Source organism: Scyliorhinus canicula, chromosome 26 (assembly GCF_902713615.1).
Source record: "Scyliorhinus canicula chromosome 26, sScyCan1.1, whole genome shotgun sequence".
In the NCBI taxonomy this organism is placed as follows: domain Eukaryota; kingdom Metazoa; phylum Chordata; class Chondrichthyes; order Carcharhiniformes; family Scyliorhinidae; genus Scyliorhinus; species Scyliorhinus canicula.
Window position 1 is genome coordinate 5,008,170 of NC_052171.1, and position 15,122 is coordinate 5,023,291.

The 15,122-nt window shown below is 44.6% G+C and overlaps 1 protein-coding gene across 2 annotated transcripts in view; it reads right to left on the reverse strand.

Annotated features, from left to right (window-relative positions):
- Nucleotides 1-15,122, reverse strand: part of LOC119957361 (secreted frizzled-related protein 1-like) — a 98,408-nt gene that overhangs the window by 68,674 nt on the left and 14,612 nt on the right. Inside the window, exon 2 of one of the 2 annotated variants that reach the window (XM_038785280.1) lies at nucleotides 10,281-10,361. In XM_038785280.1, coding sequence (XP_038641208.1) covers nucleotides 10,281-10,361 — 81 coding nt within the window. The remainder of the gene's footprint in view (nucleotides 1-10,280; nucleotides 10,362-15,122) is intronic. The other variant, XM_038785281.1, reaches the window with a different exon arrangement.

Sequence of the window (15,122 nt, forward strand, 5' to 3'; positions counted from 1 at the left end):
AGCCACTCAGCCATGAGTGAGTTCTGGCTTGTAAGCAAAGTTGGAGGAGCTAGAGAAGTGGTGTCAGTCACGAAGAAGCCAGTAAAAACAGATCGGGTTCCAACTTGATACTGTTTCAATGCTGGAAAAACAAATATAGCCCTTACTTATTCCCCTCCCCACCAAAAATAAATAAATAAAGTAGGACAATCCTTGGGTCAATTCAGCTGAAACGAATACATTCAGATGTTGCAACGTCAGCTCAATAAGTGCATGGAACCAGTTGCATATTTCTTAGTTAGTCATGAAAAAGGCAAGTCTTTGCAAAACCATTCCCCAGGGGTGGAGTGAACATGTGAAGGACATGAGGGGGGAGGGGGATGGGGAGGGTGGGGGGGGGGGGGGGGGGGGTGGGGGGGGGGGGGAAACGGCGGTGGAAAGAGAAGATTAATAGCTCAATGTATGCAATTCCTCTGTGAACAAAGTTGTGTATTTTTTCCAGTCGCCAAAGAAGACCCAATATTTGGTGGAGGGGTCTCTGTTGGTTACAAGCTCGATTCAACTAAATGGGAACAAAGTCCCATAGTGAGCGCGTTTAGCAACTTGCATTGTACAAGGGGCCTCAGCGGGGAACGCACATCCGAGGCCGCAAATAGACCCGTTTTGTGCACTGGGGAGCGAGGAGGCCCCTCTGAGGTCCCCGAAGCAAACCCGGACCCCCCCCCCTCCCCAGCCCAAACGCACTCGCGAGGTCTCTGAGGCGAAGCGGATAAATCTCCCCACCTCAGGTATCTTGGGAACCTGCACATTAACGTGAGACTAGCTGTCTCACCCTAATATGCAGATTTGCCAAAAACGTGATCTTACATCGCACTGACTCGCGAAATAAGGTTGCATCGCGTGAGGCATATCAACCATGCTGCACTGCGCGCGAGCTGCTTTTCTGGCACAGTGTGGCCATTGGATCGTGCCCAACATTTTAAATTCGCTCATCGGGACTAGATGTTTTGTGAAGCCTTAAAAATAGGGCCAATTTCTACAGAAGAGTAGCCATTTTCTACAGTTACTGAGGCAAAGCAACATGATGAAACGTTCTGATTCCCAGAATTGCAGGATTCTCGGGAGCTTGCAGACAAACTGAAAACAATTCAACATCCAATCTGCTCAAGTTGCTTCTTTCGATCTTTCTCCCGTCAGCAATGAATTGGGCAACAAAGAGATGTTCGACCTTTTCCGAAGAGATGCCAGAGGGGCAACATTGTTCTCAAGTGAGGAACAAGCCAGCCTGCCCATTCGGGTGTACCTTCTCGTATCCAATCCCTGAGCTGCCTGTGTGCAAGTCGTCAGGGAATAATGCAGTGGGGGATGCAAAGGGGGAAAGACGTTGACACAGAAGGCAATGAGATTATGGTAACAATATAGCAAAAATGCAATTGTGCATGTGCTGTGGGAAGGACTGAAGGGTTTGTAAATAATGGCTTTGGCCTGCAGTTCCACATGGATTGCTTTTGCACACATTTTTAATTGGCACAGTTCAGACTATTCAGCATGCTCTTTCTGAACTTTAAGTGCACCTCTTAGATTTGGCTTCCCGTTCCTTTGTGGGAACAAGACTTTGTTGCACCATGGTCCCAGTCCACCATAACTACAACTACAAAAGCCCCTGGCATCAGTGAGGCACTACTTCTCGATTTACTGCCGCTTCTTCCACTACCTTGGCCAAGTTCTGTCCATGGGTTTTAGCCGGTCACAGGGGTTCCTTTCCAAAATAAAACTGTAGCCATCACAATCTCTCTCCGGGGTTCAGCGTCCTTTTAAAAAGGCAGTAAATTCAAGATGTGGAACTGCATTGTGTTAAATCTGAGCGAGGCAGTGTGTTTAGACTCCTGGTATGTTTGACGGAAAAAGAGTGAGACAAGTAATAAACTAGCTGACAGGAACACTCATCACGAGCGAGACTGTGGCAGGAACAAAAGTGGTTTTATTATGTGCTTGCCCAGTTTAACTGAGTGCTCTTTTCAAACTACATACAAACAGCACCTTCATTTTCACTGCACAATGTTTCATTTTTGAGTGTCTGGAAAAGTGCTGAATTACCAAGTTACCAGCCTTATCAGTCTACTGTTCAAAAGAAGATTAAGTTGCAATGTGAAATCGCAATGAAATAAAATATTTGTTTTTTTTAATCCAAAATGGATTGTTAAAATATTTCATTAGCAACTGTGTGCCATATTGGCAGGATTTATTGTTTTCTGTTCCAATTGTAACTGTGGTATGAATACAAATGCCTGGTGGCTTAAAGCAGTGTTTTTCAAACATTCTTTTCCTGGGATCCACATTGCAACACACCGGGCGCGATTCTCCGCACTCACGACGGGGCCGAGAATAGCGGGCGGCGCAAATTTTTACGGTTACGCTGGTCCGACGCCCTCCCGCTATTCTCCCCCCCCCCCCCCCACGCCCACCCCCCGACACGAATCGCTGCTCGCCGTTTTTTTACGGCGAGCAGCGATTCTCCCCTGGCCGATGGGCCGATTTCCAAGGCCTTTACGGCCGTTTTCACGAATTTGAATACACCTGCTATACCAGTTCGTGAAAACGGCGCCAAAGTGCCGTTCTGCACAACCATGCCACCGATTGGCACGGCCGCACCACAGCCATGCCAAGGGTGGCATGGGACCGCGATCAGTGGGCACCGATCGCGGGCAGCGGGTACTTACCCCGCGCACTCTTTGTTACTCCGTCGCCCCGCTGGATCAGTCCGCGGGGCGGCTGAGGGGCATTACCGACCGCGCATGCGCGGGTCTGATGCATATGCGCGGATGACGTCATCATATGCGTCAGCCGTCGCTAACTTTGGCGCGCGGGCTTCGCGAAATTCGTTAAGTGAAATGCCGTAGTTCACGGGGCCGTGATGCTAGCCCTGACCGGGGAGCTGAATCGGGTCCCGGGCGGGGGCGCGGAGGCTGCCTTGAAACATGGCCGTTTTCATGGCAGCCTTCACGACTCTCCGCATTTGCGGAGAATCGCGCCCATCATTTTTGTTTAACTTTAATACGACAGGTGAGCCTACTTGGTCCTTGCGATCTCAGTTGCTTTATCATTAAATCATGATTTAAGTTCTTGCCGCATCCCTTGAAAAAAATCAAGAGGTTTATTCTCTGATTGGCCTTTAAAGTTTTGAGAATTTTTAACTTTTATTGGCCAGTACTTCCCTGCATTGAACACACGTGGGCTTTACATCCTGATTTGCATGAGCACAATTAACAAAAATCATCTTTATGCTGCTTTGTTCCTGATTTCAGTTTTTTTTTCTTTAAAAGGATGGGCAGGGTAGATGGATTGGCCATGCTAAATTGCCACTTAATTGGAAAAAAATAATTGGGCTCTCTAAATTTTTTTTTTAAATGTGATTCGGTGGGGAAGTAAATTTTTCCCTGACTGACCCTGTGAAAGTGTGTGTCAGATTCTCACCCACATCTGGTGGTTCCACTTGAAAGTTGCTTTGATGCCTTATTGTTTCATTTGTTTTGCAGTAATGGCAACCAGCGAATTGGTAACAGTAGTTTGCATTGATGTAACCCTTGCCACAGGCAGTCACAGTCAATGCAAGACCCTTCCCCACAAAAAAAATAGATGTTTTTAATATAAATTTATAGCACCCAATTCATTTATTCCAATTAAGGGGCAATTTAGCGTGTCCAATCCATCTATCTTGCACATCTTTGTGTTGTGTGGGCGAAACCCATGCAAACATAGGGAGAATGTGCAAACTCACACGGACAGTGGCCCAGATCCGGGATTGAAACTGGAACCGCGGCGCCGTGAGGCAGCAGTGCTAACCACTGCACCATTGTGCTGCCCTTCCACAAAAAAAATATACAAGGCCACTTTCCCCTGGGCCGAGTCAGCTGAGGATTAGTAAAGTCTTGCTGGTTTATCTCAGGCAAATAATGGGAGGCCCAAAGATAATGAGAGTTGAGACCATTTCCTGAAAAGAAAGATGTCACAGGCTCTCAGTGAGACATTTGGCAATGCTCCATGGTGACATAGAGACAAGGAAGCTTCAACATTAATTCCCCTCTTTGGGTTAGCACTGCTGCCTCATGGTGCTGAGGACCTGGTTCGATCCCGGCCCTGGGTCACTGTCCGTGTGGTGTTTGCACATTCTCCCCGTGTCTTCGTGGGTTTCACCTCCACAACCCAAAGATGTGCAAGTTAGGTGGATTGGCCACACTAAATTGTCTCTTAATTGAAAAAAAAAAGAATTGGGAACTCTAAATTTAATTTTAAAAAATTGATTCCCCACTTTGTGCTCAGTTAGACAGCATGTTACTGGGTCACCGGCACGACAATTGGTTGTCAGCTTTCGCAAGCCAGCCATGACCTTTATTGGTTGAGGTAGGGTAGGATTGACCTCGGCTAAATGATCTGGTGGTACTGCCTGTGCCCAAGCAAGATTGACCATCAACAGTAATGTGGCATTGAGGCCTGTTTGAACGAAGACAAGACAGAAGAGGATGGCAGTGAAAAAGGGAACTGTTGCCATGGAAAGTACAACTTGTTCCAAGTTAAATATGTGCTGATGCTGGTGAAAAGGCTAAGAGTGACTTATTTAAAATATTTCTGAAGTGTCTCAGGTAACTAAAACATTGTGGGTTTTGTGTTGAATTTTTCTCATTTTCTTTTCAAAACCTAACACATGTGGAAGAACAGAAGGAGCAGTGTTCAGTGTGAAAAAGTTTCCCTGGGTCACAAACCACATGCAGCAAAATCGATCCAGACTAATTCATCAAAAGTGTGACCACTTGCTTAGATTGCATTTAATTGCTCGACTATAGCGAGACGCTGCTGTACCTCTGATTTAACTCTTTCACCAGGCCCCACTGAGAAGTTCCCAGTGCAGACTCCTGAAAGGTTGCACTCGTTCAACTTTCTCTGCTCCATTCCCTTAACGAAAGAACAAATTGGCTCACTTGTATGTGCAGTTCCACAGTTGATGGCCACCTTGATTTGACTTGGATCCCAGCCCAGTTGGATTCTCCTCACACCACCACAGCTGAACCTCCACCAAGAACCCATGGATCCAAAACAAGTATAGCTTGCTGCACTGCAAGTGAGAACCGTTCAGATATTTGAACACAAGGGCGAACACAAGCACCTCTGTCCTATCAAAGATCAGATAAGAGGGCAGATCAGACATCAAGGAGCTTTCTGGTTTGGATAGAGTTACTATGCCATGGCGTTGGAATTCGATCATACCACACACATGCACAGACACATGCACACACACCTCAGTGTCCAATATCACAGATAGCGATGCACACTTGTTCCGCACCAGTTGTGTGCTGCCACCATGTTGGATGACGCTCCTCTAATATGTGTATAAAGCAAGAAACTGATCTATGGCCTACCTAAATTGTAGTTTAAAAGTCTTTCTCAGGCCCCTTTGCAAATGTTCTTCTGAAATCAGATGCAGTCCTTGCTTGGCAGATTACCTGAGGTTCACTGATAGGCAGTGGTGCCTCAACCAATTGTTAGAAGCTGCCACCCACAAGGTGGGTCTCTATATGAAATGACCCAACATTGTGCACATTGAGCCATTTACCACACCTGTTTTTAACATGAGGTGGCTATTTCTGAAGCAGGCGTAGCCTAAGCCCTGCCCCAAAACTGTGCATTTTTTGTTCAAATTGCTGTGAATTAGGTGCTGTTTGCTGGTCTATAATCTGAATAAAAGTCACATCAGCAGTGGGAAGAGCCTTTGGTGGGGGAAAAAGGGAGCAAAAGCGAATGTTTATAGGATGTTTGCCAGGCTGCATAAAACAACACCATACCACAATCAAAACAGATCTCCAGTCTGATATTCGCATTTTCGAATCTCCCCCCGCGCCCCCAGTGTACAGCACCACCCTCCCTGACAGCCCTTCACACACCCATCAGTCCTTCAACTCTCATTCAGTGTGCATCTCCCCTCATCTCACTTCACCACTGTCGACTAGAGATTTCAGCTGACTTGACCACGCTCGCTCAAACTCCTCAATGCACACCCCACCACACTTAATCATTTCCTTATTTCTTCACCATCTATTTCTCTGATCTTCAGTCACTTCCCCGAACTGCTTCCCCACAGTTCAGCATCTACTTCCTTTCATTATTTTTCAGTAAAGCTTTGTGGAATCTTATACATTAAAAGCGCGATATAAATCATTGTCATCTGAGCTTGGCTCAGATGTACGGCCACTTGAACAAGACACTGGATATTGGTAAAAGCCTGGACACCACACTCCTTTCTGAAGGAGAAAGGAAGAAAATGGAGTGTCGTGAGTAAAAATCAGGAGTGAAACTTCAATTTGTATCAGTAAATCTGCCGCTAAAGTCAGCACAATGCTGGTCTTTCAGTGGAGAAGTTTTAAAGACATAAAATAGACAAAATTTAAGACAGTGAATATTTGAAAATAGTGCGAGGAGCTAACAGGCAGTATCTGCACAATCTTCAGTCAGTGAATAAGGAGGAGCAGGGCCAAAATAAATGGCAATTTGCCTGACACACACTGTTCCCAAGCTGTTAAAATCACACTTTAATAAGCTTTAGTCTTTGAGAGTCTGTCAAACAGAAGTGGTTTATAGTTGGACAGATGTGATTCCTGCTGTAGCATTTTAATTGAAGTGACACTTCTGATCACTGTGTATAAACATTTAGCACTGTTAAATACCACTTTAAATACCAAAAATACTATTTAGGAATCTCTTGTCAGTGTGATAGTTTTAAACACATTGGCCATTTAGACTAAAAAGAGATAAAGAAGCTTATCATTTAGTCCCATGTTACTTTTTGTATTATTACTCTGAATGACAGTAACAGGAGGAGGCCATTCAGCCCCTCGAGCCTGTTCCACCATTCAATGGAACCATATCTAATCTGCAAACCTTCTCCCATATCTCTTCATATCTTTTGTTAACAAAACTCTTCTGGGTTGACAAATCTGTCAAGTTTATTGCAGAGCACATTGGAGATATAACACACTGGAGATATGACAAATTATTTCGAACAGCATGACTGAAAGATAACAGGTATCTGACTTTGAGTGGCATTTTTGGATGAGATCGATACAGCAACTTCAATGGAAATGAAATTCCTATCAACAGCTGAATTGATACTGCCCGCTTCACATATCTTATGTAAGGAGTCGCCAATATTTGAAGGGCAATTTGTGGGTCAGCGAACTTTGCCCACAGGTCTCATGAATGGCAGGTCTACAATTTTCCATCATGTGCTAGCTGCAGACAAAGCTCTCGGTGATCAACTCAAATGTCAAAAAACAGGAGTGGTTTCACGGATACTTCCACGCCCTTACATACCGGTGATCAATGCTCAGTCAGATCCTACATTCAAACATTATTCTCAGAGATGGAAAGGTTCGAAACACCTCCTTATGGTCTACCAGTCTTAATGAAAGCAGATGCATCACAAGGAAATAAAATATCTTCCTGATAACAGGTCTGACATTTATATTGAGTGCCTACCATTCCACAATATTCTTTTGAGTTCAATTGCTGTGTTTTTGTCTTTTCCAATTTGCCACTTTACTGTGCTCATCATTTTGCACAGAAAATGGGCAGCACGGTGGCACAGTGGGTTAGCCCTGCAGCCTCACGGCGCCGAGGTCCCAGGTTCGATCCCGGCTCTGGGTCATTGTCCGTGTGGAATTTGCACATTCTCCCCGTGTTTGCGTGGGTTTCGCCCCCACAACGCAAAAGATGTGTAGGCTCGGTGGATTGGCCATGCTAAATTGTCCCTTAATTGGAAAAAATGAATTGGGTACTCAAAATTTTTTTTTTAAATATTGCACAAAAAAGACAGACTCTGCCCAATCAGGTTGTAACAAAACAATCTTTCTCATTGCATATCAGCAAATTGGGAATTTCTGTAGGATACTGCTTCTGTGACAGAATGCACAGTGACTCCATGTAAGAATTAAGTGTGTAATAATATGAAATAACTCGATCTGTACATACTGAAATATTATCTCCCCCCCCCCCCCCCCACCAACACACACACAGAAAATCAACAGATTTTACACCCATATTCATTCCTAGGCAATAACAGGCACACGGGAACACCATCATCTCCAAGTCACTCACTAGCCTGATTTGGGACCATATTGCCGTTGCTTCACTGTTGCTGGGTTAAAATGCAAGAACTAACAGCCCTTGGGGTGTACCATCCGAACATGGAATGCAGCGGTTCAAGAAGGCAACTCACCAACATCTTCTCAAGGGCAACAATGGCCCAGCCAGTGATGCCCATATGCCACGAACAAATTCTTTCAAATCCCAAAAATGAAGTAAATAAACAACAACTACATGCCAACCAGCACCCCTCTCCATCAAGCTTATGCAGGGGGAATCAAAGGTGTTTATGTGTCAACTAGCCCCATTCCCTCTTGCTACCCTCCTGTTCTCCCCATTCCCATGGCTTTCCAATGAGATGCGGATCTGGTTCCATTGGCAAAGAGCTGGATGAAAAGACAGTGGCTAGTTTCTGAAGGAAACAAGTACGGGTTGACTAGAGATTTCTCGAGACGGAAGCTGAGGGAGAGTAAAGGAGGTGCACAGCACAAGTTGGAAACATTAGACATAGGAAGAAAACAGCAAGGAGAAAAGGCTGACAATTCCTAGGGGTGCACATCACCAAAAATCTGTCCTGGTCCACTCACGTCGACGCTATCACCAAGAAAGCACAACAGCGCCTATACTTCCTCAGGAAACTAAGGAAATTCGGCATGTCCACATTAACCCTTACCAACTTTTACAGATGCACTATAGAAAGCATCCTATCGGGCTGCATCACAGCCTGGTATGGCAACTGCTCGGCCCAGGACCGCAAGGAACTTCAGAGAGTCGTGAATACCGCCCAGTCCATCACATGAACCTGCCTCCCATCCATGGACTCCATCTACACCTCCCGCTGCCGGGGGTAAGCGGGCAGCATAATCAAGGATCCCTCCCACCCGGCTTACTCACTTTTCCAACTTCTTCCATCGGGCAGGAGATACAGAAGTCTGAGAACACGGACGAACAGACTCAAAAACAGCTTCTTCCCCACTGTCACCAGACTCCTAAATGACCCTCTTATTGACTGACCTCATTAACACTACACCCTGTATGCTTCATCCGATGCCAATGCTTATGTAGTTACATTGTATATCTTGTGTTGCCCTATTATGTATTTTCTTGAATTTTGTTTAATTCCCTTTTCTTCCATGTACTGAATGATCTGTTGAGCTGCTTGCAGAAAAATATTTTTCACTGTACCTCGGTACACGTGACAATAAACAAATCCAATCCAATCCAATCCAATGTAATAGATAAGAGAAAACTCAGAGCACCTCCATCATGGAACTCTTGATCCAACCATGAATTTTTCAAATCTGACATATGAGCTACAGGTGTAAATACTTCCCTGATCCTCAACCATCCCGCATCGAGAGAGCAACATAAATGGAACTTGTCTCAGCTTTTCGGCCTCCAAGCCATACTCTCTGTGCTCCTCATTCCCACACCTGCCCAAGAAGGAACAAATGACTTCCTCTCAGCACCTGGCTAGGTGTTGCTTTGACTCAGTTGGCAGCACACTTGTGTCCAAGTCAGGTCCTTGTGAGTTTAAATCTGACCTCAGGATCAGAGTGCTTTAACCCTTGCTGAGGGCGTGCTGCATTATCAGTGGCATTAACCAAGGCTCAGATCCCATATTCAAATGTTATACTCCAAGATAGAAAGGTTTGGCACATCCCCTTACAGTCTTAATGAATCCAGATTGCTGGCACTGCACTATCTATCAACATATGTAAGAACATGTAAGAATAGCTATACCAATGCTCTGACTGGTGAACCTCTGATGTTGTGGTTTAGATTCTATCAACGTTTCCCTAAAGGTAGCACAGCTTGATACACAGGGTCTTCTGACAGGTGCATCAGCTGGCAGCAAGGCAGTTGCAACAAGAGATCTTCTGTCACCTCAGCTCTCCCTGGGAAAGCCTGGGAAGCTACAGCCACAGCCCCAGAGCTTCAGAGATGAAATAGACAAACTCCCCTTCATCTACTGGAAATACCATCAGTAACATGGTACAGAAGGCTGAAATTCATCAACCCACCAAAAGCAAAATTGAAGTCAGAGGGTTTCCCCACACATTTCAAAACCCTCAGTGTCGGCAATTAAGTTGACAGAATTAAACGTATCTGGGAAAAGAGGTCAAACACAAGCTTGATTGGGTCCGTTAATGGTGAACGCAACTTACCAAATTCACTTGCACAGAGGTGATCCAGAATAATGTCTGTATTCATCTCATTGTCACATGGTGGACATACATCCAATTCTGCTGGAAAGAAGCAGGCAAACAAGGTGGTGAGAAACAGCAGCAACTGTTTATTGTCGAGCTGGTTACAACAACACAATCAATACCCGCACTTAGTGTTTTGAAAGTAGGAAAATGTTCCCATGCTGAACAGAATTATAAATCAAACAATTAATCAGGCTACAAGAGTTGACGATGAATAAAAAAAGGAATTCTCCAGAGGAAATAATAGCTTCTTCAAAGAGGTCAAATTAAAGATAGAGAGTAAATTCTGAAACAGCATAGCATTCAGGAGATTCCGTAGACTAGGTGAAATACAACATCAAACCAATCATCCATATTAACAAATCATCACGTTATTTTACTACTCAGAAAATAGGTTGACCCCGTTTCCAGAGGTCTTCGGTCCTGTTCTGGAGCTCCGAGTGGCAACACCTTACCAAATCTCCAGTTGCTCTTGTCTGCGCAAATGTTGCAGGTTAGCAAGCTATTTGAGCACCAAGGACTACTCTATGTTTAGCCTATCCGATTCTCAGCCATCACCAACAGGGATTACTGGATAATCACCAGGAGTGACCTCCTTTCCGCACCATTCGGGAAGATGACCAACCAACAAATGCAGACAAGGACCTTTGTAATATTTATGGTTCAGGACACCAGGGTGATGCATTTATCCAGCAGACCAACAGAAATGCCTGCATTTATGTAGTGTCTTTAATGACCTTAGGACATCTCAAACCACATTGCAGCCAATGAAGTACTGTTGATTAGTCATCATTGGTAATGTAGGAAATAGGGCCATGACTTTATAATCTGGTTTTATTTACATGGATTGAGGGGCAAATATTGGCCAAGGTACTGGGAGAGCTCTCCTGTGAGGAGGCGAGATGCGGCCTTGGTTTAACTTTTAATGCAAAACATAATACCTCCAACACTGCAAACCTCTCCCAGCACTGCACAAGAATGTCAGCCTAGATTTTCGCCCTGTGGTGGGATTGGAAACCGCACACGCTTATGACTCAAGCAGGAGTGCTAACTCACGGAACCACATTTCCTCACTGCGAATAGACCAGCAAATTGGGTGAAGCTGAGAGCCCAACATCCAGACTTGGCTCAGACTCAGTGGAACCACACTGTTTGACTGGTATGACAACTTGTGTACACAGGTGGCTCATGCAAGACACTGTTTAATGGTTCCATCAGCTGGAGTGCAGTGAAAGATTGATTGTGCTGCAGTGCTGGATTACAGTTCTCCTGACAGACACTGCTCACAGCTATTTACGTCACATGCTGATTCAGCAGACCCCAGCCTCTTACTGCACAGTTATTTATTTTACTTGTCATGTGCAATTTCACAGTGAAATAAAAGCAAGCCTTGCTTCAATGTTCCCCCACTGCCCCCATTGTACCCTCCTTGGTGATTACTAGAACACTTTTCTCAACTGACAGAAAAGGCTTTTTAATTTTGGTTCTTCTTTCCAAACCAAAACTTTGGACTTTCCCCAGATTAAGCTTGCCTTTTTTCCCCCTCTCGGTACGGAGGAGGAACATTTGAAATCAGAATGTTCAAAAGACCATTTTAACATAGCTGAACGGAGTGGCATTGGGTGCAGGTGGAGAATCAATGGACAAAATAACTGAAAGTCTACTGGGAAGAGGGCCCCAATCCACTGATTTTCGGGTGAACTCAACTCATTGCCAAGAGGGAGATTGGCATTTCAAGTGCGCCAGTGAAGCTGGACGCCTTGGACTTTGTGGATTTAACTTGCTTTGCAGACTTATAAAAGGCCCCGGCTGAATTCTCTGTTAACTCAGCAGAGGGCAGGCAACAGTCTTGTGCTGGCTGCTACCATCTGCACCAGCATGGATCTATCAGCATCGTTAATTTGAATTGGTTTTCTGGAACATTTGAATAAATTCATGTCGACGCATCCTAAATTTCTATCTAGAAAACCAGACATGATTGACCAGTCCTTCATTCCCCTGTCCTGTAACTGCTCCAAAGTCTCTTTCCCAATCTTCCCACGACTTCAGAAGGAAACCTCCACGCGTTTGCAATAAGCAAGAGCAGAGTTCAATTTGGAAACTGATCCAAACCAGCAACTGGATTACCTTGGTGAACATTTGAGTAAGGATCTGTGACGAATGGAGAATTTTAAGAACAGTGGATTATAACTATCGGGCAATGAAAGGGTTAAGAGCCTGGGGTTAGAATGTGTTTGACTGCAGTGGTCATCTTTAAAAAGGAATCCTGTTTTGCAGGTCCTGGGAGTTTTCAGGAGCCAGGAGGTGAAATTGACCAAGTGGAATGTGTTTTTCAGTCTGGGCTAATGCACTGTGGTTTGACTGGAGACAGTCCTTGGAGAGTTCATGTCCTTTCAATCCCTGGGGAGTTAATTTTTTTTCGGGTTGTGAAGTTAAAGAGTTTAATATTGTATCCATATTAAATTTGTGTTTTAAAATACCAAATCCCTATATATTGTGCAATCACTCTTGGAATAAAAGATTATTTCCGCACAGTTTTAAAAAATAAACTAAAATATTGCGCTTTTGGTCCGTTATCCTAGCCACGGTTGGGGTCCTGTCTGGGATCCTAATAGATCCAAATTATGTATTTGCTTCATAGGTTTATCTGAAAAGGGCAGCAAGGACAAGCTATTTAATCATAAGCTTACACAGAAATTTGCTTGCTAGAACCACTCGCAGCATCCATCACCAAAACATGTTGGAGGGGAGAGAATGTCCATCATGGCTAAGGTATAGCAAGCTGCTTATCCAGACGTGGGCTGACAAGTGGCAAATTACCTTTGAGGACTCCTCTGCAACTCAACATCCTGGGGGTTACCATTGATCAGAAATTGAACTGGACTATCCGTATTAATATTGTGGGTACTAGGGCAGGTCAAAGGCTAAGAAACCAACGGTAATGTCAAGGGGCGATGGTTATATCCTTTTGTAGGAGATGGCCATTGCCTGCCACTTGTATGGCACAAAGGTAATTTGCCACTTGTCAGCCCAAGCCTGGATATTATCCAAGTCTTGCTGCATTTGTCTGATGAGTTGCGAATGGTGCTGAAAAATATGCAATCATCAGCGAACGTTCCCACTTCTGACTTTATGATGGAAGGGAGATTATTGATGATGCAGCTGAAGATGGTTAGATAAATTCCTGGAACTCCTTTCCTAACAGCACTGTGGATGTACCACAGTACAAGACCCTGTTTGCTTTCTCATGAGGACAAATATTATCCCATTGTGTCATTTTAGAATGAGGAGAGTTCTGCCTGGTGCCCTAGCCAAGATTTAATTCATTGATAACACCCCAAACACACAATGTGGTCATTTATCTCACTGCTGTTGTGTGGAAGCTTGCTGGCCACCATCTTAATAGTTCGTCAGGATGTCTGAACTCTGCCAAGCTCACATTTCTTGCTTTGTGAAATTAGGCCAGATTCTGTGGTGGAGGAATCCAGAGTTATCACATTTAGGGATTAAATCAGAAAGCACACACAATTGGAAATCCAGAACTCCCCCTTTCTTGCAAGGATACCAAAATTTGTGAAATTAAAAGTTGAGATTTTTGTTAACAATGGTGTGAACATGTGTGAGATCGTGCACTGTGCAAATTGGCTGCCACATTTGCAGCAACTATTTAATGAGCTGCAAAATTCTGTGTGGCATTCAGAGGATATGAAAGGTGCTATGTAAATGCAGGATGCTTTTCTTTACATCACCCTGTTGGATCATATTCACTAGCATCATCCTCTGTACAAAATAACAAGTCCGATGGTGCAGTTTCGAAAATGAAAGGCTGCACCATCTGCTGGCAAGTAAATGGGAACAGGAGGATTTGCAGTAAAACAAAATCTGTGTGCAAATTGGAATCCGCTTCACATTCCCTGAATGATTGGTTTGGTTTCTGTCACTTTTACAGAGTTTACTGAGTCACCATAAAACTTGCATTGCATTTCAAATCAGCAGTTTTCCAATGTGAAGGTTGCAATTGTAGATGGCAAAGTGAGATATTCTTTTTTTTTCCAAATTAAGGGGCAACTCATTGTTGCCACTGCACATCTTTGGGTTGTGCGGGTGAGACCCACGCAAACACGGGGAGAACGTGCAAACTCCACGCGGAGTGTGACCTGGGGCCAGGATCGAACCCGGATCTTGGCACTGTGAGGCAGCAGTGGTAACCACTGCACCACTGTGCCGCCCCGAAGTGAGATTTTCTTACATTACAACAGTGACTACATGTCAGAAACACTTCATTAACAAAAGTGCTTTAGAATGTCCTGAAATTACTGAAGAAGGGTTTGCGCAAACGTTCAAAGAGTTCAACGGCCATTTCACACACAGTTGAGTTGCGAAGCAAAGATATAGGGCTGGATTCTCTGTCGGCGGTATCCTCTGTTTCGCCGGCAGCATGCTCATGCCCACGGATTCCCGATGGGGTGGGGGTGCGCACAATGAGAAACCCCCATTGGGTGACTGCCGGGACGCAGAACCCCACTGCCTGCGGGGGATGCGCCGCACCAGAAAACGGGTGCAGTGGGATGGAGAATCCCGCCCATTGAATCTGAAAACTATGAGCTGTGACCAAACTTGAATCCAATTGAGGCATTCAAAGGCCATTACAATCCACAAGTGTGCAGATTGGTTGAGAATCAGTATTTGAACCTAGAGATCAAGCTGGTGATTGGACATGTCCTCCCCAGTATCTGATTTACTCATTCATAGTTCAGATGGTGAGTTATTTTGTACAAGTGGCATATTATAGTACAGACC